Source organism: Canis lupus, chromosome 7, assembly GCF_003254725.2.
Source record: "Canis lupus dingo isolate Sandy chromosome 7, ASM325472v2, whole genome shotgun sequence".
Taxonomy (NCBI): Eukaryota; Metazoa; Chordata; class Mammalia; order Carnivora; family Canidae; genus Canis; species Canis lupus.
In genome coordinates this window covers 34,447,863-34,471,635 of record NC_064249.1, presented here as the reverse complement: position 1 = coordinate 34,471,635, position 23,773 = coordinate 34,447,863, and the positions used below count along the sequence as shown (strand labels likewise).

The following is a 23,773-nucleotide window of genomic DNA, read 5'->3' as shown; positions in this document are numbered from 1 at the left end:
CTAAACAACAAATTTGGACAGTTTTCTTTGGGGAAAAGATTTCAGTACTCTCTATATGTCACCTGTTTCTGTCAATTCAACTGCAGAAAACCCATAAGTGTAGTATACAATGTTCATTAGAAAGAAAGAAAACTTTACTTCTTCTCTCGTAAGTAGCTGACATTCCTAAAACAGAATGTGACATACGAAGAGGAGCCACGGATTTAGGGCTAGAAAACGTAGATTTGAGACTCTGTTTTACAACCCTAACAACTTGATGGTTTTGATTAAGTGACTTAAAAACCAGATGCTTCCATTCTTTTATTTGTGGAGTAGAAATGATAAAGATGCTCTAAAACATTATTGGGGAGATGAAGGGAAAAATAATGCATGTAAAATCTTAATGTGGTGAGGCAGCAGATAATAGGCCAAAATAATGACTTGGTACTTCACTCTTCAAAAAAATTTTTGGAGAAATGTGTAGTGGAAATCAAGGTCTCCCTACTGATTTAAATTGGGAAAAAAGATTGAAGATGAGTTGTTGTTTTTTTGTTTGTTTGTTTTTTGGGGTTTTTTGTTTTTGTTTTTGTTTTTGATTTGGTAAATTCTGCTGGACTCGGCGAACTGCTTATTCCAAAGTATGCTCTTCATTTGCAGTGCAACATAGCACTTACACTGATTTTGACATGAAGTATTTTGGTTCTATAGTGAAAGCCCAGAGGCCTCTTTATGGTAATGATCGAAACTTTTTAAAGTCAGGATAGCTTATCTGGAGTCAATATTCCCAAATGGAAAATGAGACATCTCTGTCTTCTCCTTAAAGTCAGAAGTTGTTAGAGAGTTTTCCAGATAGGTCAGATTGTGACAATGACTCTTTGGTTATCTTTATATATGTTTTTCATGAAATTAATAGGCTTGTTGGTTTATAATCTTCCAAAACTCATTGTTTCTTTGGACTGTTCCCTGTCTTACTCTGAATAGATAGGCCCATCTTTTAATTTTTCTCCAAGGGAAAAGTCCTTTAACTATTCTATAACTCTAATCCTTTCTATGAGGGAAGGAAAGTTATCTCTTAAGTGTTAGAGCTATAACTGTGCAATCAAGGATTTGATTAGGCTTTATTTTTTTTTTAATTTTTATTTATTTATGATAGTCACACAGAGAGAGAGAGAGAGAGGCAGAGACACAGGCAGAGGGAGAAGCAGGTTCCATGCACCGGGAGCTCGACGTGGGATTCGATCCTGGGTCTCCAGGATCGTGCCCTGGGCCAAAGGCAGGCGCTAAACCGCTGCGCCACCCAGGGATCCCTTGATTAGGCTTTAAATACTTTTTTTTCAAATTGATGTTTTCAGGATTTATTTATACATATATGTAAACTAAACTGTACAATTAAATTTTGAAGATATAAGTAAGATTGAGTTGGGAGAGATCATAAAGTAAATTGTGTTTCTAAGGGCATGTGAACTTTAAAATATTGAGATTGTTACACAAGAGAAAGAAGATTATTTGTGATAAACTCTTACATCAGAAATGTTTTCTGAAGCTTTTTTTTGTTTGTTTGAATTCTGGCTGTGATGAATAAAACAGAACAATTAGAAGTACCAGATCCCCTGAAACTTAAAGTATAGTTAAGGAGACGTGCATGAAACAGCCTGCATGTAATAGTGTGTGATCAGGTACCGGCATGTGGAATGTAAATGTTAAGTGCACTAGATCTGCAGGAATCGAGAATGAGGACTGGAATCATGAGAGATTTTCAGGGACTAGAATCTAGGTAGAAGGGATGGAAAGTGTTTCAGATGAGGGAATCTGTGTGAATTAGATCCCGAAGTTAAGAATGCTCAGGGACAAAAAAAAAAAAAAAAAAATAGGATACTCAGGGACATTTTAAAAAATCAAACAAGCAGAAGCAGACCCATAAGTACAGAGCGCACAAACTGATGGCTGCCAGAGGGGAGGGGTGGGGGTGATGGACACATTGGGAGAAGATGGGGTACACGCTTCTAGTTGTAGAATGAGTAAGTCACAGACTAAAAAGCACAGCATAGGGAATACAATCAGTGGTATTGTAATGGCGGTGAATGGTGACAGATGGCAGCTACACTTGTGGTGAACCCAGCATAACGTACAGAGTTGTTGAATCACTGTGTTGTACACCTGAAAGAAAAGAGGAGTCAGGGAATGTTTAAGAGTCAGTGAAGGTAGGTAGGTAGGCAGGTAGAAAGAAAAAGAAAGAAAGAGAAAGAATCAGCAGAAAGTATATTCATTGTTGTTTTTAGACTCTACATGTGATGCCACAGAATTTGTCTTTCCCTGTTTCATTTCACTTAATGTAATGCCCTCAGATGTCATCCATGAAATCTCATGTGTTGTTTTTTCTTACATCACATGTTCATTATCTATTTATCCGTCATAGGGAAGTTAGGTTGTTTCCAAAAGATGGCTACTGTAAATCATGCTGTAATGAACACATTACAGTTTTTGGAGGTATACCCAGGAATGAGATTCCTGGTTCATAATGGTAGTGCAGTTTTTAATTTTTTTTTTAGGAACCATCATACAGTTGTCCATAATGGCTGTTACCAGTTTCTCTTCCCAGCAATAGTGTATAAAAGTTCACTTTTCTCCACAACCCTTGGCAACATTTGTTATTTCTTGTCTTCTTATTCTAGTCATTCTGACAGGTTGGTTTTGGTTTGCATTCCCCTGAAAGATTAGTGATGTTGAGCATCTTTTCATGTCTCTGTTGGCCATCTGTATGTCTTCTTTGGAAAAATATTTATTCAGCTCTTCTGTCTTTTAGTCAGATTATTATTATTATTTTTTGGTATGGAGTTGGGTAAGATCTTTATATATTTTGGATATTAACCCCTTATTGGATATGTCATTCATAAATATCATCTCCCATTCAGTAGGTTGCCTTTTTTGTCTTATGGATGGTTTTGCTATACAGAAGCTTTTAATCTTAGTGTAGTCTCATTAGGTTAATTTTACTCTTGTTGTTTCCTTTGCCTCTGGAGACATATCTACAAAAATGTTTCTACTGTTGATGTCAGAGAAATTACTGCTGTGCTCTCTTATAGGAGTTTTATGGTTTCAGGTCTCATGTTTAGGTCTTTAATCTGTTTTGAGTTTATTTTTGTGTATGGTCCAGTTTCATTCTTTTTTGTGTAGCTGTCCAGTCTTCCCAACAGCATTGTTGAAGAGACTGTCTTTTCCCCATTGGACATTCTAGCATCCTTTGTTACAGATAAAATGACAAAATAAGTATGGGTTTATTTCTGAACTCTCTGTTCTGTTTCATTGACATATGGTCCGTTTTTGTGCCAGTACTATACTGTTTTGATCACTAGAGCTTTGTGGTATAGCTTGAAACCTGGGATTGTGCTGACTTCAGCTATAATATTTGCTCTTCTAATCCATGAATATAGACTTTTTTTCATTCATTTGTGTTGTCTCCAATTTCTTTCATCAAAATTTTATGGTTTTTGGAGTACAGGTCTTTCACCTCCTTGGTGGATTTTTTGTTAATCTCTCTTTCTGCTACTTCATTTTTTAAAAAGATTTATGTATTTGAGAGAAAAAGAGAGGGAGCACAAGTGAAAGGGGCAGAGGCAGGGAGTGAGAGAGAATCTGAAGCAGACTCCATGCTGAGTGTGGAGCCGACGTGGGGCTTGATTTCATGACCCTAAGATCATGACCTAAGCTAAAACCAAGAGTCAGATACTTAACCCACTGTACCACCCAACCACCCCTGCTGCTTCATTATTGGTGTGCAGAAATGTAACAGATTTCTGGATATTAATTTCATATCCTATGACTTTAGTGAATTCTATTAGTTCTTTTGGTGGGATATGCATTGTTTTTATAGTAGGGAATAAAGTTTTGAAAAGATTCTGGCTTGCTTATGAAATTGAAAGTCAGACTAATGGGATTGAGCTTTCTCTTGCAGAGACTAGTAGATTTTTTATTTTTGAGGAGAATGATCTATGGAATACGAGTTTGAGTAAGACCAATGAGGCCAGTAATATATAGGATGCATTGGACAGGGAGAAAGGTGGGCATGGGGAGACCATCCAGGAGACCACTTCAGGGATCCAGATTTTGGTGGTAAGTTTCTGGTTGGCTGTTACCAGTGGAAAGAGGCATGAAAGAATTGTTAAGGTGAATGTTCCTGCCTTAGCTATGGGTTGAGAGTCAAGGATGTCTGACGATGTGTTTCTTGGGTGATTAGGAAAATTAAACAAAAATAAGGTAAGTAGAAGCACTGTTGGATGTGGTCATTTTCAGTTTGAAGTATCCAAAACAAAAACAAAAAAATGAAACCCATTTAGGTTTGTTGAGAATGAAGAAATAATAGGGCCTCATGAGAGACATGCCAGATGGAAGGTTCAAGTTTGAGAGTCATCAGACATCAGGTGACATTTGAGGCAAAGTCACCAGTGAGCCTCCCCAGGATTACATCTGTACCCCTTACCAGGTCATTGAAGATCTTCCCAACCTCATTTCCTGCAGTGTCCTGAACCTACTTTTTACTCCAGCCACTCTGGACTCCTTGTTGTTTCTCATGGGCTCCTTCTAGCGGTGGGTCTCTGCACTTACTGTTCCTTCCACCTGCGTCCCTCTTCCCACAGATGGTTGCTTGGTGCCTCGTTTTCCTGAGAGATGCCCTTTTAGCAACCCTTCTTTCTAAAGTAATACCACCTCCCTGTCATTTTAACTTGTTGCCCTCCCTCATTTCTCTTTGTAATCTTTTTGAGTACCTTCTGTGTTATAAATTAACTGTTCTACTTGGTTATTGCTTGACCATTCCTCCGCTCAGTAAAGTACAAGTGTTATAAAAACGAGGGACCTCGTTTTGTTCACTGCTCTACCCTCAGCACCTAGCTTGTTCCCTGGAAAAATGTGGGCACACAGTAAATATTTACTTAACAAATATCTAAATGTACTAAGGATGAAATTATCATTTAAAAAAAAGTTTAACACAAAACACTGAGCCTAAGGGAGCAGTGCAGCTGGGAGGAGAGAACCAAAGAAAAAATGCTCGAGAGTGGTCAGAGAGATGGCAGCAAAACTGGGCAGGTCAGTGTCCTGGGGACCACAGTGGGGGTGCAGTGGGGGCCAAGAATATCAGGTACAGCAAAGAAATGAAAACGAGAACAAGTAAAAGATACCTAATGAGGGGATTTTAGGAGGGACCCTAACCATCATCAAGGCTGTTGGAGAGGTGACAAAGGGCCATGACTATAGCTCGTGGGTTTGAGTAGCAGGAGTAGTTAGGGGAAGGAAGGTACACTTAGTGCACAGCCAGCTTGGTCTGTATGTGTATGGTTCGCTCACCTTGCTGTGCGCCTGCACAAAGCAACACAAAGTGGTGTTGAGCATGTGTGACTAGAAATTGTCCCACTGACATAAATAGAAGTGCAAGGCATTTAAGTTATAGAGTCTGTATTAAATAAGAGGATTATTCCAGCAGTGATTCCTATAAACGTAAATGCCCAGTGAAATATTCTAAAGTGTAAATTGCATTAAATGAGTTTAATTAAGTAGAAGTGGCTTTTAGATATTCTCCTGTATATTTTATATTTTAAAAATAGTTTCTTTCCCACTGTCAGCCATTTAAACTGTGGGTAGTTTATTTTGGGACGTACTTTGAGGAAAGAATCTAATATTATCTTGGAGAGGGTTTCTATTTTTGACTTTATATGATGGGAAATGTCAGACATACAGATAAATAGCTTCTTGGACTCTCTTATCCATTACTAGACTTAACATTTACCATTTTACCAGACTTGCATTATCATTTTGTTAAAACATTTAATGTAAATTAGGAAATTATAACATCTATCCTTAAATTCCTGAGTACAGATACGTGTAAACAATAAGGAATTTCCCCACATAATTACAGTACCACCATTTTTATTAGAAATCTAATAAAAAATTCATATTCAGATTTCCCCAGTTGTCACCTAAAATACCTTTAACAATTGGTTTGTTTATTTTATTTATATTAATTAATTTATTTATTTATCTTTAAAAAAAATAAAGATTTTATTCATTTATTCATGAGAGACACAGAAAGAGAGGCAGAGACATAAGCAGAGGGAGAAGCAGGCTCCTTGCAAGGAGCCCGATGTGGGACTCAATCCCAGGACCCTGGGGATCTCGCCCTAAACCAAAGGCAAGACACTCAACCACTGAGCCACCCAGGTACCCCTGCAACTGTCTGGTTTAAAGCAGAATACATGAAGGACCTCACAGTATATCTAATAGGCATGTTTCTTAAGCCTCTACTGGTCTGGAAGAGAGCTGTGTCCTCTACCATCACCCCCACTTCAGTTACATTCACTTAGTAAAGAGACGAAGCTCTTTGACCTGTAGAAAGTCCCTTCTTCTGGAAATCTCTGCTGATTGCTTTATTGAAGTGTCATTTAACAAGTTACATGACTAAATTTGTCCTATATTCTCTCCTTATGTTTATTCATTTAACACATTTGACACACACTGTGCCTAACACAGATTGGCTGTGTTGTTAGGCACAATACTCGGTAATCAAAGAGCATGGATCTTGTCCTTAGAGAATTTGGAATCTAACATACATTCTTGTCAGATTCTTTTAAAATTTTGCTATCAAATTCTAGTTTCATCATATTTCAAATATAAAGTAGTTTTTCTTATTTAGTTGAAACAACTGGTGCTTTTGATAATTTTTCAGATTTTAACACAGTACCTAATGGTAAACTATGTTAAAATGCTTAGATGTCATCCTGTTTACATCTGAATGGTCCACTTCTATTTGTTTTTTGGATTATTATAATCTGCCTACTGTGATATCTGAGTATAGTGGGCTCTTTGCCACTGTTCAGTAGGATGATGTAGACCTTCATTTATTGAAATGAAAAATTCGCAACATTAAATGAGCAGAGCACTTATGTAATATGTCCCATATGCTAGTCTTTTTTTAAAAAGATGTATTTATTTGAGAGAGAGCGAGAGAGAGAGAGCACATGCATGAGTGGGTGGGGCCGAAGAGGAGGAGAGAGAATCTGAAGCAGACTCCCCACTGAGCATGGAGCCCAATATCGGGCTCCATCACAGGACCTAAGATCATGACCTGAGCCAAAACTAAGAATTGGATGCTTAACCAGCTGCCCCGTCCAGGAGCCTTTGATGTCATTGTTATTTTTTTAAAAATGCTTAGAGAAGATCTGAAAGAATATACATTAAAACATAAACACTGGTCATACCTGTGTAGTAGAATATAGAATGATGATTACTTTTCTTTTCATTTTAGCTGTACCTGTTCATGAATTTTTCTATAGTAAGCATAGCTGATTTATACAGTAAGAGTAAATAAAACAGCTTGGTCACACAACATCGTGAATGTACGTAATGCCATAGAATTATACATTTAAAAAGGGTTGAAGTGGTAAATTTTATGTTTTGTGGTGTGTTGCTTTTTTTCCCCCACAATTAAAAAAAAAAAAAAAAAAGACTCCATGGCGATTATACTGCAGACAACAAAACCAGAAAGCAGCTTGCCTAGTCATATGTTTTGAGTCCACTAGATGTTTGCATACCTCTTAGAACTCTTGTTAGCCTTATGTCATTTCATATCTTAATTATTGTTCCATAGCAACCATAGTATATTTTTACTTGAAATTTCAAGTATGCAGAGGGTAGGCAGAAAGCAGTTGTTCTAGAGGATTCTGCAGGTGTTTTCTTTGTTTAATTAGAGGCAGGATTTGGGACTTCTGGGAGTTGAGCCATCTGCAGTTGGCTCAGGGCATGATCCCGGTCCTGGAATCGAGTTCTGGTCCCGCTTTGGGCTCCTTGCAGGCAGCCTGCTTCTCCCTCTGCCTATGTCTCTACCTCTCTCTCTGAATAAATAAATAAAATCTTAAAAAAAAAAAAAAAGAGGCAAGATTTGGTGGACAAGACAAGATGGAGAAATGTTGATCGGAAACATGTTGGCTCTGAAAGTACACTTTCAGTAAATAGTGATATCTGTGGTGACCATTTTCATTAAAGAAAAATGTATTAGGAGAGGTTAACTTTAACATGTCATGATTTCAGTCCACAAATAGTATCCCATGTTAAAACCAGAGTAATGAAGTTTATGATAATTAAAATGTCAGGATTTGAAATGTGTATCTTAAAGTGAAAAACATCTTCTAGAGTGCAGTATAGTGTTAGAAACCCAATCCTACTCCCCTCTTTTATAGAACTTTTTGTATTATTTCTCCCTTTTTTCCTTCCATGGAGAAGGCTGTGTCAACTCTGGGTCATAGGTAGATACTTTAGACACAAACAGCTACAAACATGGAGCTGGATCAGTGCGAGTTTGGCAATTGCTTTTTCATTCTCAGTAATTGAAAAATCTTACTAGCTTTATTGGTATTGTGGGATGTGAGACTCTGCAGTGAGAGGACCCAGAGATTCTGCTGCCTCCTTACTACCTGCCTCTGCTCCTCATTCTCAGTCACCTTCCCTCTACCCACCTCCTTGGAAAAACAAGAAGTGCCAGGGTCCGGATTCCCTAGGGCATAATCCTCATGTTTGTCCATCCTTATGCCCTGTTCAGAGCCAGGAGCAAAGAAATGCATCAGGGCCCTCCCCCGTCCTCAAATATTGTTAGCAGGTGGAAAATGTCCTGGATTTCTTTGTAGGAGAAGAGATGTCATAGAAAAGAGGAACACCATGCACTGGGAAGGGATGGGGAGTGTAGAAGATGGAGTGCACTGCCCCGTGCTTGGACAGATGGCCACTGATCCTTTAAGGCACTTTTCCTAGCTCTCCTGAAGAGCATGCAATTTGGATTCAGCTGACCTGAGGGTAAATCCCTCTACCGTTTCTTACAAACTGTGCATCTTAGGGCAAGCTATTTAGCTAGTTTCTATTCATTCATTTATGGAATGGAGGACAAGAACACCTTATAGGCTTGTCCTCTGGATGAAACAGGAAACACTGAGGGACCAGCAGTGCCTGCAGTACTTGGCACATAATGGCACAGAACAGGTAGCCTCTACTAGACTTGCTCTTGACCAGTGCACCTGCCACACCCACGACTCATCTCTTTCTGTGGATTGAAGGAATCTTTTTTAGGACTAATGTGTTGAGTCTTACTTGCACCCTATGCATTTTGGCTCCCAGACAGTAAAAACTTAAAAGGAAGAAATGCTTTCTGTCCCCTTTAAAGAATATCCACAATAGTCTTATATCTGAGGGCTTAAAATACACTCTTTATGGTCATTATAATTGACAGCGTTGTTGACACATAATGATGTGATTTAATTATAAATGGAATCTATTATTATGCCTTTGTTTTTCATGTTAAATATTAGTACAACTTATTTTTAAAAGAAAAAAATAGTATTCAAAGGTTATAGAAGTTGAAATAAAATCTAATTTTAATAGATTCTGATCAGATGACATAAAAAATTCTTTTAGGCATACATTTTTTGATTTGACATATTCCCATTCCTCTAATTGGCCTCCATGTTTAGAGTAATTACAACTTCAAATAAACTTGGTTGTCTGTGGTTCAGAATGTGTAAAAATAAGCAGAACACTTGAAATTTGGCTTGTAGTTTAACATGCTCAGGTGAGTTTAGTATAACTAATTCAAGTACCAGTGTAACAAACACTTTGCTGGTAAGTGTCATGGGCTGTGATACTATAAAAGTTAGCTACCTGGCATTTTATATTAGAACACATGCTTTTTTCCTGTATGCAGGAGTCATACAAGAAAATGGGGTAATCATCGGGGTAATAGCTTTTTAGAATTGCTATTCGAAGCTTCCACTTTGGATTGTAAAATTTTAACATGGCTCAGCTTGAATTGGGAACATTTACTTAATTAAAAGGAAGATATCCTTCTAATGAAGTGTTGGCTAATCTATTTATTAACCACTATTGTCTTTAAAAATAGAGTCAATTTAAGAATAAGAATCCCTTTTGAGAGTTTTCAGACTTGAACCATGTTCTGAAAACGTCCATATTTTTCTTCATTTTACTGAAAACTAAGATGTGTTCATGATTCTGTATTATGGCTAGGATGAAAGAACTAAAGTTTTCGGGTTTAAACTGGCCCACATGTTTAAACATGATACTTTAAAATGTCAAGTGTTTTGATGTCAGATTCAGCTCTTTAACTACATTTATTTATGTACAGCAGTAAACCTTGGGATTTGGTGGTAGAGTGTCCTCTTCTCTTGGTACTGACCCAAGTTCCACTTGAATTATGTTGAGCCAGCTTTTGGTAGCTGCTTCTTTCTTTTACCATCTCAATCTAGTGAGTATTGTTTAGAAATAGGATTCATTTATAGAGTATTTCATATTGAAACATATAAAATATAGGCTTATTTATGTTTTACTACTTGTTCATAATAACATTTTTGTTCAACTAGGCTTCAGAAAGACCTGGTTGATACCTTTATACCACTTGTGAGATACTACTTTTTAAATTTTTTTTTTTTTTTTATGATAGTCACAGAGAGAGAAAGAGAGAGAGGCAGAGACATAGGCAGAGGGAGAAGCAGGCTCCATGCACTGGGAGCCCGATGTGGGATTCGATCCTGGGTCTCCAGGATCGCGCCCTGGGCCAAAGGCAGGCGCCAAACCGCTGTGCCACCCAGGGATCCCTACTTTTTAATGACATGTGTTAGAATGATTAATAACAGAGTTTAGTATATGTTGTAAGTATGTAGAGTTTCTTACTCCTTTTTCTTTCTATGCTCAGAATCTTCCATAGTGCTTGGCCCTTAATTGGCATATGTCGTTGAGTCCATGAATATTTCACATATTTACTCAAAATAGCCAAGTTGTGTGTAACTATATAGATCGTTATATTATTATTTTATTATTTTTCTAAAACCATCCTTTTTGTAAATACAAGCATTTTGTTCATTTCTAAACAATTCCTTTTCAGTGGTCTGTGTGAGAATGGTAATTAATCACTTTTGGGGATCCCTGGGTGGCGCAGCGGTTTAGCGCCTGCCTTTGGCCCAGGGCGCGATCCTGGAGACCCGGGATTGAATCCCACGTCGGGCTTCCGGTGCATGGAGCCTGCTTCTCCCTCTGCCTGTGTCTCTGCCTCTCTCTCTCTCTGTGTGACTATCATAAATAAATTAAAAAAATTTTAAAAAATCACTTTTGTTATTATTTTTGTAAATTACAGTAATTGATAATTACTTAGAATCTCATACATAATAATTTAAATAGCTTATTAGATTATAGCATGGAGAAGTTATTAAGATCATACCACTTAAACTTCATTTACGTATAGTGTTGTAAATACGTTGCCTTTAAAAATCTTAAATTTCTCATAGCTCTGTTAAAGATGAAAAACCTGGGGGCTTGGAGGTGTGCCTTGCCTAGGATCACCCTGCTGCTTATGTGAGAGAGACTAGATTTGGATCTGGTGTTCTGATATTAAAGTCTGTTGTCTTAGTCACCCTGACATCAGCACAACAGTGGTAAAACTGAAGAGTAGGTGGACTTGATAGGGCATTCTCTCCTCTCTGCTTTATAGAGTCCATTTTTTAATATTTCTGTTGGGCCTGCCCATCTTTGAAGTGTCTGTCCTCCATTCCTTGATTGATTGATTGGGAGGGGATGGGGGGGGGTACATGAGTGAGAGGGAGGGGCAAAGGGAGAGGGAGAAGTAGACTCTCCACTGAGCAGGGAGCCCAACACAAGGCTCCATCCCAGGACCCTGAGATCATGACCTGAGCTGAAGGCAGATACTTAACCAACTGAGCCCACCAGGTGCCCCCTATCCTCTGCTTTTTACATTAAAAGCCACTGAATCACTTCAGTCACAAGGTATTTACGGTGTCCCCCTTATGTGCTGTCATATCCTAGGTGCTGTGTGGGGAGTTGTGCACATAATTCCTACCTTCTCAGTAACTTCTTACTAGGACATCACGTCAGCCTGTATTAAACACTGAGTAGAAGCATAATAGGGGTTTTTTGAAGAAGGAAATAGGAAGAACAGTGGTCTTCAGAGAGAGTCAGGTTGGGTCTCTGCTTTATAGATCTACATGTAAACTCTTCTGGTTTATAGTGTTGATATCTTAAAACTTTCGTATTTAAAACAAAAAGAGAAATAGGCATTCTGTATTTGGTATTTTTTAGCATTCATATTTTCAGAAGATATGTAACATTGCTGTACAATATTTAACTGTGAAACGAGATTTTATGTTGTCAGTTCTCCCACCTTTTCATTATTTTACCCACTATCAGCTTCTCACTTTCCTTCTTACGCATTTTAAATTCATCAGCTGATTCTCTAAACCACAATGTCTTGCATCCTCTCTTCTCTTTCTTGCTTTGCCAAACTTACTTGGTGAAATTACAGCTTGGCAGAAATCCAGTCCTCTGTGACCTACCTGCTGCACCCATGTAGCTGAATATATCTGGGGGAAAATACACAACCATGATTCCTGGCATTCGCTTGAATTCTTGATCATTAAATTTTAGCAGGCCCCTGATGCAGCCCAGTTGTCTTGCTATATTTCCCTAGTCTGTGTGCTGTTCCATTCTCCTAGAGGGCTGTTAGATATCTTCTCAAAGCACCAGTCCATCTTCTTCCAACTTGATTCTTAAAGATGGTTTTATATCCTCATGCCTTGAAAAAGTAGAAGCAACAAGAAAATCATTTCTGCCAGCTCCTACTTGCTGTGTACTCCCTTGACTGCATTTGGGAACCTTTTGACTCCATGTCTTGTTATGCCACTAAACTGTCTATACTGAATAGAACCAGCCCTCTACTTGTCGAGCAAATCCCATCCCTTCTTGACTATATAAGGAAGTTGCTCCAGAAATTTACCCCTCTTTTATGTCATCAAAATTACCTTCTTGTTGGTTTAGTACTATCAGAATTCATCCAGATGGACAACATTCATTCATTAAGTGTCAGCTAGGGGGAAAAAATATACACTGCCTAGGCACAGGTGGGCACAGTTCTTGGTGCTAAGAATTTATCAATGGAACTTACATTCCTATTGAGGAAACAGACAATAAGCAAAAAAGATACTATTTCAGATGTTTGAAGATGATGGTGTGAAATAAAAAGTAGATCAGGTAAGAGGGGCTAGGGAGTCCTGGATGAGGGGTGCAGATCAGTGTTTAGGAGCGTGGTCAGAGTAGGTGTCCGTAAGAAGGTGAGATCTGCTCAGAGTTTTGAAGGTGGTGAGGGAGTAGCTATGGGTTGTGTGAGGGGCAGAATGCTAGGAGAGAGGGTGCAGCATGTGTCTGAGGGAACGCACGGAAGCCAGAGTAGCATGAGAGAGAATACTTAACTAGATGAGGAGGTCAGAAAATAAAGTGGGGTGGGTGGGAGGCTCAGGTCACGTGGGACCCTTGTTCATCATTGAAAGACCTTTGTTTTCTATTCTTCATGAAATGGAAACACTACAGATTATTTCTTTTTCAGTTGATCATGTTAAGGAGATTTCTGGCTGCATGTATTGTTAACAGACTGCAGTGAGGGGCTTGGAGAGCTATTCTAGAATTTTCAGAGTGGTCAATGTGAGAGATAATGATGCCTTGTTCCGATAATAGTGAAAGAAGTGAGAAGTGATACTGGATATATTTTGAAAGCAGAGCCAACAGGATTTCGAGAATGAGATATGAGAAAAAAGAGGAGGACTTAAGGGTGAGTCCAGGGCTTCTAACCTGAGCACTTGAGAGGATGGAGATGCTGCTGTCTGAGATGCAGCTGTAGTGGAAGTTGGCAGGGGACCAAGGGTAGAAGAGATTGGTTCACTTTTGGATGAGTTCAGGTGTCTTTTTTAAGTTTTTATTTAAATTCCAGTTAACATGGCAGTGTGATATTAGTTTCCGGTGTACAATATAGTGATCCAGCAATTCCGTGCATCGCCTGATGCTCATCACAACAAGTGCTGAGTCCCAATGTATTTTAGGATACAGTTTCTAGCTTTAAGTAATGGATCTAGCCCTTCCATGTTTCTGAGTTAGGAAGAGCTGGTTTTATGGGGAGGTTGAGGCATTTGGCAGTGAGAGTCTGAAGTAAAACTGCATCCTTGGAAAAGCCAGGTAATGGCAGATACTACCAGTATCAAACAGGAGTACCCCATGTTTTCAGTTTGGATGGTAGAAAAACTATCAAAGCCAGAAAGAGGAACAGAATCAGGAGGAAAGATAGTAGATTTTAGGAACAAGTAATTTAACCAGGTAGATATGTCCACTGTCTAGTTAATCATGGGCATCACAAAATAAAGATCCAAGATGGAAAGAAGTTTGGATTTTTATATTGGTCAACCAAGAGATGATAGCTGAAACCCTAAATCTTGTTAGAAAAGAGAAGAAAAATAAGCATAGACCCTTGGGTGAATGATCTTTTTTAGTATAAGGAAGTCAGTGAACTAGTCCAGTGTGGCTAATGACTGGGTCCTGCAAAGACTTAGAGATAGTAGTTCATCATTGCTAATGATGGAAGTAGGATGATAGAACATGCAAACGCTGAGGAAACACAATTTTGTCAACTGCAGGGAAATTGTTTCTTCCAAAGAGCAGTGTCAGTAAACAACCCTACCCCACTTTGTCTTATTGTCCAGTACCATGTATCCTTAAAGTCCAGTTCAGGTATACACCTAATAATATTAGCTAACATTTTTTTTTAATTTATGAAGTGTCACACACTATGCTGAGTATTGTACCTATTTATTATTAATCCCCACATCAATTCTATGATGTAGGTACTTGTTTTTCCTCTAATATTTGAACACCAGAGAGGTTAATTAACTTGTCCAAGGTTACATAATGGCAGGAAAAGAAGTTGAACCCAGGAATACTGGTGTTAGAATCCATACTATTAGAATCCACACCCACTACAAAATACTACTTTTCTTTGAAGTGTTCCGAGATATTCCCTGACATAATTTATTCCTTTTGACCAACTGGCTCTATGGGTTATGATTACTAAGAGTTTAGGTATATATGGTCTAAAAGGTGTATAATTGAGGTAAGGGATAAGAATACCTTTGTAAATGATACCTAATAATACAAAATAGCATAAAATGAGGGATACAATAATAAGTAATGAGAATATGGAGAGGGGGATGTTTGATTTAGGACCAGATTGATAGGTAAAGCTTCATGGAAAGGTAGGATTGGTTCTAGGCCTTAATGGATAGGTATTCTTTAGACTGTAGGTGATTACATATGGGTAGGGGTGAAATCAGTGGACACTGTTCTAGGTAGTCAGAGCAGCTGGAGCAAGAGTGTAGATTCAGGATGGGGCAAGATGTATTTGGGGAAACTTAGATGGTCCAGTTTGGTTGGTTAACCGAGCATGTGGCCAGAATGGGTGTTGGATTGGAAATGAATACTGAGGTCAGGTTGTGAAGAACCTGAGTATAGGTCCATGGAAAGCTGTGAGATTGCAGTGCTTTTTGCCTGGGACTGAACTCTATGGTTCTCAACTATTTACTTCTTGGTTTAAATGTAAGTGTATTCAAAGAGACATTTTATGTTATTTCTAGAATGCCAGTTAATGAAAACAGAACGACCAAAGCCAAACACATTTATTATCAGATGTCTCCAGTGGACCACTGTTATAGAGAGAACATTTCATGTAGATACTCCAGAGGAAAGGTAAGAATTTTTTTTTTTCCTATCTTGAGAAAAAGCCACAATCGGTACAAAGATATATGTGTATCTGACTTCACCATTTGTAAATATATATGAACATATTTGTAAAATCCTATAGTCCATTAATAATTCTGTTTCTGGTCTACTAGATGAATAATCAAGGCTTGCAGCATATTAAAACTTCTAGAACTGCTGTAAGATACTTAAGAAAAAAACAGGACATTTAAAAATTAAAATACAAATTGGGACATTTTTATAACTAAGCTACCTTTAAAAAATGATTGAATTGATTGTGTTCATATTTGCAATCTTGAGGCTAGTGATAGCAAAATGTTTCAAGTAGTATACCATCATGCAGGTGGCTGCCCCGGAGTATTACATTGAAAAGGATTCTGATATTGGGACCAAGCTCCGTGAGAAAAACAGTACCAGGATTGATAGGCATCTACTTGTCCTCATTGCCAAAGAGGGGAGTGGCATCTTCTTCAAGGCCATATTGTCATCCTCCTGATCTATGCATTCCTGCAACCCTGCCTCAACCCCCAGTTCTGTGTTAATACCCTCTTATCTGCTGCTGAGTTAGGTCCAACAACCACAACCACAAAACCATTTTCCTGCACGGATGTTGTCATGTTTGATCCAAATCAGCAACTTTGTGAAGTTAAATGTTCTTAGCCTTATTTTCCAAGAGAATATAGTAGGTCTTAGGAGACTTGTCTCAGATTTAAAACCAAAAAACAAAAATAACCTCCCATAAAACCTAGTAAATAAATATTCTTTTAATAATGCTTTTTTGATCAGTAAGCAAAAAGGTAATGTGTGATTACTTTAGAAAGAAAAATAGAAGAGAACTAGAAATAAAATTATGAGTACTTTGAAATATATATGAAATACTCATAATTTTATAGTCAGAGTTAAGGACAGATAATATTTTCTTTTATACACTTCCAGTCTTATTCTGTGCAGATGTATTTAGGTCTTGAATATACATACAATTTGATAGGTCTTCCCTGTCTACCCCTGTCTTCCTTGGGCATTTCTTTTTTCTTTTTTTTTTTTTTTTTTTTTTTTTTTAATTTTTTTTTTCCTTGGGCATTTCTATATGCTAAGTCCTCAGTTTGCTTATACTTCTACCCATAATTGTGACTGGGCTAATTCCTGTTTTTCAGATCTGAGCTTAAAAATACCACATTTTGTACAAAACCTTCTCTCACCCTTGTAGACCAGGTATCTTTGTTTACCTTTCTCACTAGACTATGAGATTCTTGACTAGCAAGGAAGATACGGTTCTTGCTCAATATTCTATCTGTACAGGATAGTCCAGGACCCAGCATAGTATTCGTTTACTGGCTGAATGAATGGAATTGTTCCCGTCGTATATTCTTTGAAAATATTATTCTTAGTAGATTTACAGTACCCCTTCAAAGCATGATTAATTTTGCCATTTTATGTTTGCAAAGCTGGATTTATGTCATACCTTAAGACTTTAAAATTAGTTCCTGTACTTATATCACTACTTTACTTTTCTGAACAGTTTTTATTTGCATTTATGACTAGAAGAAAGCAGTTTTAGTAAAAATGAAAAAACAGCATCTTTGTATTTACCATTGGAGTCTGTTTTTCTACATTCATCTAGAATCTGGTGTTTAGAGATTTAATATGACTTTAATGGTAATGAAAACTTAGAAAAATGTAGTGAGAACTAGAAAAGCTGTGTATTTTCTGTGTTCTCTCTGCCAGTCTAAAAATCCATTCTTGCTGTATCCCTATCTTTAAAAAAAAAATCTTCTATTTGTTTTATTGCATGATACAAGTTTGGAAACTATTTTTTCCCAAAGGATGAGACCGTTGTATTAGCTCTGTTCTTCATTTCTTTTCATTGAATAATCCATTCTGTCCTCACTGATTACGGATGGCACATACACAAATATTTGTATTTTTAGTTTTTTTTCTTTTTTTCCTTTTGATTTCCTTGTCATTCTAGCACTAAGACCACATCGTTTTAATTAGAGAGTCCTTATAAAGTTTTTAACTTCTGAGGGAAAGAAAGGACCTTAGAAGTAAGAAAATTGAGAAAAGAAAAAATTTCAGGTAATAGCAAACATGTAGTAAAGGAGAACTTCAGTTATTACTGGGTTTTTTTTCCCCCAAAAACGTTCTTTGCCTTTGCAGGCATAGCATCTGCAGATATTAATAATTTTATCTCTTTCTTTCAGATAGGATGGTTTGTTGTTTTTTGTTTTTAAATAATGCATCATAATTTTCATGATAGCTTATACGTTTATATTTTTCTCTAGTTTTAATGAATGTACTTCAAATTATTCACTGTCAAATATGATTTTTCATGTATAGTTTATTTTGTTATAGTGGAACCACTTTACAGACCCAGATAATTTTCCTTTCTTAGAGCTATCACTTTCATTATCATCACTATGGGCCTGCTGCAATCAAAACCGCATGTTCATGTGCATGAATATATGCCCTCTTATGTTACAACTACAATGTACTACATGTAGTTTCCCGAGTACTAATTCTGTAGTGACTCTCACATCACTTGTGGCTCTTTTTGGCTCTTTTCTCCCTATGCCAGAAATATTTTCCCTTGCTTGCTTCTTCCTATACCACCTCATCTTGTACATCTCATTTACAAATCATTCTTCTCCTTTGGTCCCCACTTCAAGCTTAACATTGTTTTTCCTAGAACACCACTGTTCTCAGTGCAAACTTGTTATTATTTTTACCTATAAAATTTTGTTATATTTGTTTACAATATCAAATTTACCTATATATATACACTATGGCTTATTGAACTTTAGTAGGATACATATGTTAGACATTTTAATTAATGTTTATTTTAAATAAACTATCAGCTTACAAAAATTGTTTCAGTTTCCTATAAGTACTATATATATTTTAAAGTTAAATTTACTTGCTTCATAGGGATCTCCATTCTGTTTTCTGAATTGAATACATTTGCCAACATTAGTTAGGAATGAGAAATTACATGCTTTCATTAGTGAGATATTTGGGCCCAATACTTGTTTGCAGAGCATATATACATATTTTGGTTATGGTGAATGAGGTAATTTATGTCAGTAATCCACCTAAGAACTCTTAGTAAAGGTGGGCAAAACGTTAGGGGAAAAAAAAAAGGCATACATGAGGCAATTTGACTGCAAAGAATTAAAGGACTAAAATTTAATGGAAGGGTGAAACCCAGAGAGATGAGCTCACTCTTTTACCAGGGGTGCCTGCCAATTCTAGATAATAATAGAAGGGGATATGTTGACATTTGGAATAACTATCAAATCTAGGAATCTTATTCTGGAACCCAGGGCCTACCAGAGAGTGGTCATTGTACATCAGTACATTTTAAGTTGGTACCTAAGGATAAACTAGATTTAGACTTACCTTTAAAGGATTAAAGTCTAGCTTTAAATTATTTCAGATCTTAAATTTGGTTAATGTGAACCACTTTTGCTAGTCTCTTTGGAACCTGTTAAAAACAAATATAAGTAATCTCAAACTATTTACATTTTTAATGTACATTATTTGATAAGCATTAAGAAATAAACAAGTACATAAAGATTCAAAGATTCAAAAACCACAGAGACAAAACAACCAAATCAGATTCATAGGCTCTCTAGATAAAAGCAGATAGAAAAAATAAATTGCTTTCAAAGACCACCAATTAGATGAAAAGATGATATCATTAGAAACAGTTAACATGGAATATATGGGATGGAATGATAATTGGGATAATGGAATGATATTCTCAAAGTGCTGAAGGAAAATAAGTGCTAATGAGCAAAAATACTTTTCATGAATGAAAGTAAAATGAAAATATTTCAGTCAAAAATTTCAATAACTTCAGTTAAGAATTGATAGAATTTCTCACCAGCAGACTTGCAGAAGAGGAATACAAACAGTATTCTTCAGACAGAATAAAATAATCCCAGATGGGAGAAGAGATATAGGAAGGAATGAAAAACAAAATGGCAAATAAGTTGGTAAACCAAAAGAATATTGATCTGATGAATAATAATAACATTTTATGGTTTAATTATATGAAGATTATACTATTACTAAAGTAATAATATGTAAACTAAGGTTGAGGGAAAAATGGGAGTTAGTGTTGTATGACATTTCTACATTTTCTTAGAAGGCTTAAAAGTATAGACATATAATATTAGACTTTGCTAAGTTGAGGATGAATGTCATGATTTCAAGGAAAATTGCTAAAAGGAAAGCAAGTACATAATGACTACAATGCTGATATGAGGAGAAATAGAATCATAAAAAATTAATTAACCCAGAGTACATTATGTAAGTTGACTGTATGAAGTTAATGCTATATATAAAAATATGCAGGGGCACTTGAGTGGCTCAGTTGGTTAAGTGTCTTTGGCTCAAGTCATGATTCCAGGGTCCTTGGATCAAATCCTGCATTGGGCTTCTTGCTCAGTGGGGAGTCTGCTTCTCCCTCTTCTTCTACCTCCTGCTCCCCCTGCTCTGTCAAATAAATAAAATCTTTAAAAATAAGTAAATAAATAAAAAATAAAAATATGGAAAAAAAAAAAGACTGAGAAGCCAACAGGAAAATTGAAATGGAATTCTGAAAAACTTTAAAATAATGAAAAAAAAAACAGGCAGGAAGAAAGAAAGAAGTAGAAAAAAATGGTAGACTTATGTACAACCATATAAATAATTGCATTAAATATTAATAGGTTAAAACTGCAGTTAAAGGGCAGAGTTACAGAATTAAAAATACAAGGTCCACTTATGTGCTGTCTATAAGAAATGTACTTTAAGTATAAAAACATACTAAGTTGAAAGTAAATGGATTGGTAAAAATATATCATACAAACAGCCATAAGGAAGATAAATCAGATTTCAAAATAATATTCTAGAGAGTTCCAGGACACTTGATAATGATAGAAGGGGATATGTTGACATGGATGTTATAACAGTCATGAATATGGATGCATGCAATAACAGAATTAAAGAAAAGTAGACAATTCCACACCCATATATGTAGGTTTTTAAATTCTTTCCAGCAAGTGATGGAGCAGCTAGATAAAAAAAATCAACTAAATCATAGAATAACACTATCAATCACCTTGATGTACTTGATATTTACAGAATGCTACACTCAAAAGTGAGAGAATGCATATGGTACATTCACCAGGATAGGTCATATTCTGGATCATAAGCAATTCTTAATATATTTAGCAAGATTGAAGTTTTATAAAATATGCTTTCCAGCTTCAGTAGAATTGCTTAGAAATCAATAAGAATAAGAACCTGAAAAACTCCCAACTATTTGGAAGTTAAACAACATACCTCTTAAAAATCATTGGGTCAAAAACAAAATTCACATGAGCCATTAGAAAATCGTTTTAAAATGAATGATAATGAAAATAAAGCATATAAAAATTTGTGAGTGCTGAGAGGGAAATTTATAACAGTAATGCCTGTACTTGAAGAGGTTAAATCAATAACCTAAGCTTTCTTTTTCAGAAACTAGAAAAGTAAATGCAAAGCAAACATCAAGAGGAAACAGTAGAGCTCAGAAATCAATGAAATAGGAAACAAAAATAATAATAAACCTGAGCTAATTCTTTGAAATAAAAAAAAAAGAATAGAAAACATCATGGAAGATTGTTAAAATGATAAGACATGAATTACCAATATCAACCCAAGAAAACATTAGAAAATTTGAACAGCCAGTGTCAATGAGCAGAATTGAGTTAATAATTTAACTATTTTTCCTCAATAAAAACTCCCAAGTCCACATGTCCTCACTGATGAGTTCTGTCAAAGAAATATTACCAGTCCTATACAATCTATTTGAGAGAATAATGGGGGAAGAGAACACTTTCCAACTTAAAAGGGCACTCTTGTTTCAAAAACCAGGCAAAGCTATCATAAGAAGATGGAACTATAGTCCAATATACTTGTGAATGTCAGTGCAAAAAAATTTTTTTAAAAAAGATTTTATTTATTTACTCATGGCAGACACAGAGAGAGAGGCAGAGACACAGGCAGAGGGAGAAGCAGGCTCCATGAAGGGAGCCCGACGTGGGACTCGATCCCAGGTCTCCAGGATCATACCCCGGGGCTGAAGGCCGCGCTAAACCACTGGGCCACCAGGGCTGCCCTGTCAGTGCAAAATTTAACAAAGTTTTGACAAATTAAAAAAAAAAAATGGAAAAAGAATAATACATCATGACCAAATAGAGTATATCTAAGAGTTCAGTTGCATTATCATGTGAAATCATTAAACTAAATTCACTATATTCAGAGGATAAAGTAGAAAAACTAAATGGTCATCTCAACAAATGCAGAAAAAGCGTTTGCCAAAATTCAGTATCCTTTCATAACTAGAACACTCAGCTGACAAGGAAAAGAAGGGAACTTACTCAACTTCTATCTATAAAAAACCTACAGCTTATATGATAATCAAAAGTAAAAGCCTTAGTGCTTTATTTCTGAGATCTGGAACAGTAAGAATGTCTTCTCTCACCACTTTTATTTAACATTATTCTAATGATCTGATATAGGGCATTATAAGGTAAGAAAAAGAAGTAAAATTGCTCTTATTTGTAGACATGTTTGCATGTGTAGAAAATCCAGAAAAATAAAAGGTATTAGAATTGGTACATCAACCTCTTAGTAAGGCTTCAAGGTCAACATAAATACCAACTTTAAGAACTACTATGAAAAATTAGAAAATTACACATTTTTAAAGCATATTCCAATAGCATAAAAACTAGTTAGCAATAGGTAACTCAGAAAGGGATCTCTAAGAAAGTGAGGAATGCTGCCAAAGAAAGGAACATCCTAAGAAAACAATGAATTGGGATGCCTGGCTGACTCAGCAGTTGAGCATCTGTCTTCAGCTCAGGGTGTGATCCCAATTTCTGTGATTGAGTTCCTCATCGGGCTCCCTGTGAGGAGCCCGCTTCTCCCTCTGCCTATATCTCTGCCTCTCTCTCTCTCTTTTTCTCTCCCCCTCTCCCTCTCTCTCTCTTCCTCTCTCTCTCTCGCTTTCTGTCTTTCATGAATAAAGAAATAAAATCTAAAAAAAAAAATCAGCTGATTTTGTTCAAGGGAGATGGCAGAGTAGGAAGATCTTGAGACCACCTCCTCTCATGGACACACCATTGCTGCAACTATATATAGTACAACTCACTTTCAGAAAAACCTGAAGACTACTGAACAGCTCTTCCGTGGCTAAAGATATATTTTAACAATCACAGCAAGAAGAGTAGGAGATAAAGAGACAAACTTGGGAACCAAACCCCAGACACATTGATCCATAAGCAGGAAATCTATCACAGGTGCAGAGGTCCTCTGGGAGGAGCTCTTGGGCACCCCCAGCCCTGGGCATTTACACTGGGAATGCAAGCCTCCATAGCCCGTGGCTTTGAAAATCAGTGAGGCTTAACTCAAGAGCTTTGAACATTAGTGGGTCTTAACTCCAGGAGAGGTGGAGAGCTATATATAGCAGACAGTGCTCTTAAAGGTTCTGTGCACAATATCACTCACTCTGAGACCCACTACAGAGGCAGTAGTTTGAAAGCTTCTGGGCTCATATGAAGGAGCTTTATTAACTGATTGTAGGGTTGTGCTGGAAGATCAGGGATCTGTAGGCACTTTGGGAATGGAAGAACTGGCCAGTGCCATCTCTCTTGACTTCCTTCAACATAGTTGGCCTGATGCTGACAGGCACCAGTTCTGACGTACTCCTACCTTGCTAGCACTGCGTACCCCTGCCCTGTGGACCTGTGCTGGCAGGTGCCCCTCCAAAGCCACTCCTACCCCTCCACACCCAGCAGGAATCAATAGGAGGAAATTGACAGCAGACTAAAGGATAAAGATGAACAGATCAACAATCTGAAGACACCAAGTGAACAGCAAAAGTAAGAGGAATCTAAATATATGAAGATGTGTAAAGGACAACATCAGACTTAGTGACATTTGTGTTATAGCATTCTCAAAGAAGAGAGAAAAGGGGGAAGAAAACTTCTTTGAAGAACTACTAGTTGAAAACTTCCCTAACCTGGAGAAGGAAACAGACAGCCAGGTCCAGGAAGTACAGAGTCCTAAAGAAAAAAAATAAACCCAAAGAGATCCACATTTAAGACACATAATAATTAGAATGTCAAAAATT

General features: G+C 36.9%; 1 protein-coding gene across 10 annotated transcripts in view; it reads left to right on the top strand.

The window, feature by feature from the left end:
* AKT3 (AKT serine/threonine kinase 3) overlaps positions 1–23,773 on the top strand; it is a 309,052-nt gene that overhangs the window by 148,242 nt on the left and 137,037 nt on the right. For all 10 annotated transcript variants that reach the window (XM_025430554.3, XM_025430551.3, XM_049112398.1 and 7 more), the window contains one exon: positions 15,489–15,600. In XM_025430554.3, coding sequence (XP_025286339.1) covers positions 15,489–15,600 — 112 coding nt within the window. The remainder of the gene's footprint in view (positions 1–15,488; positions 15,601–23,773) is intronic.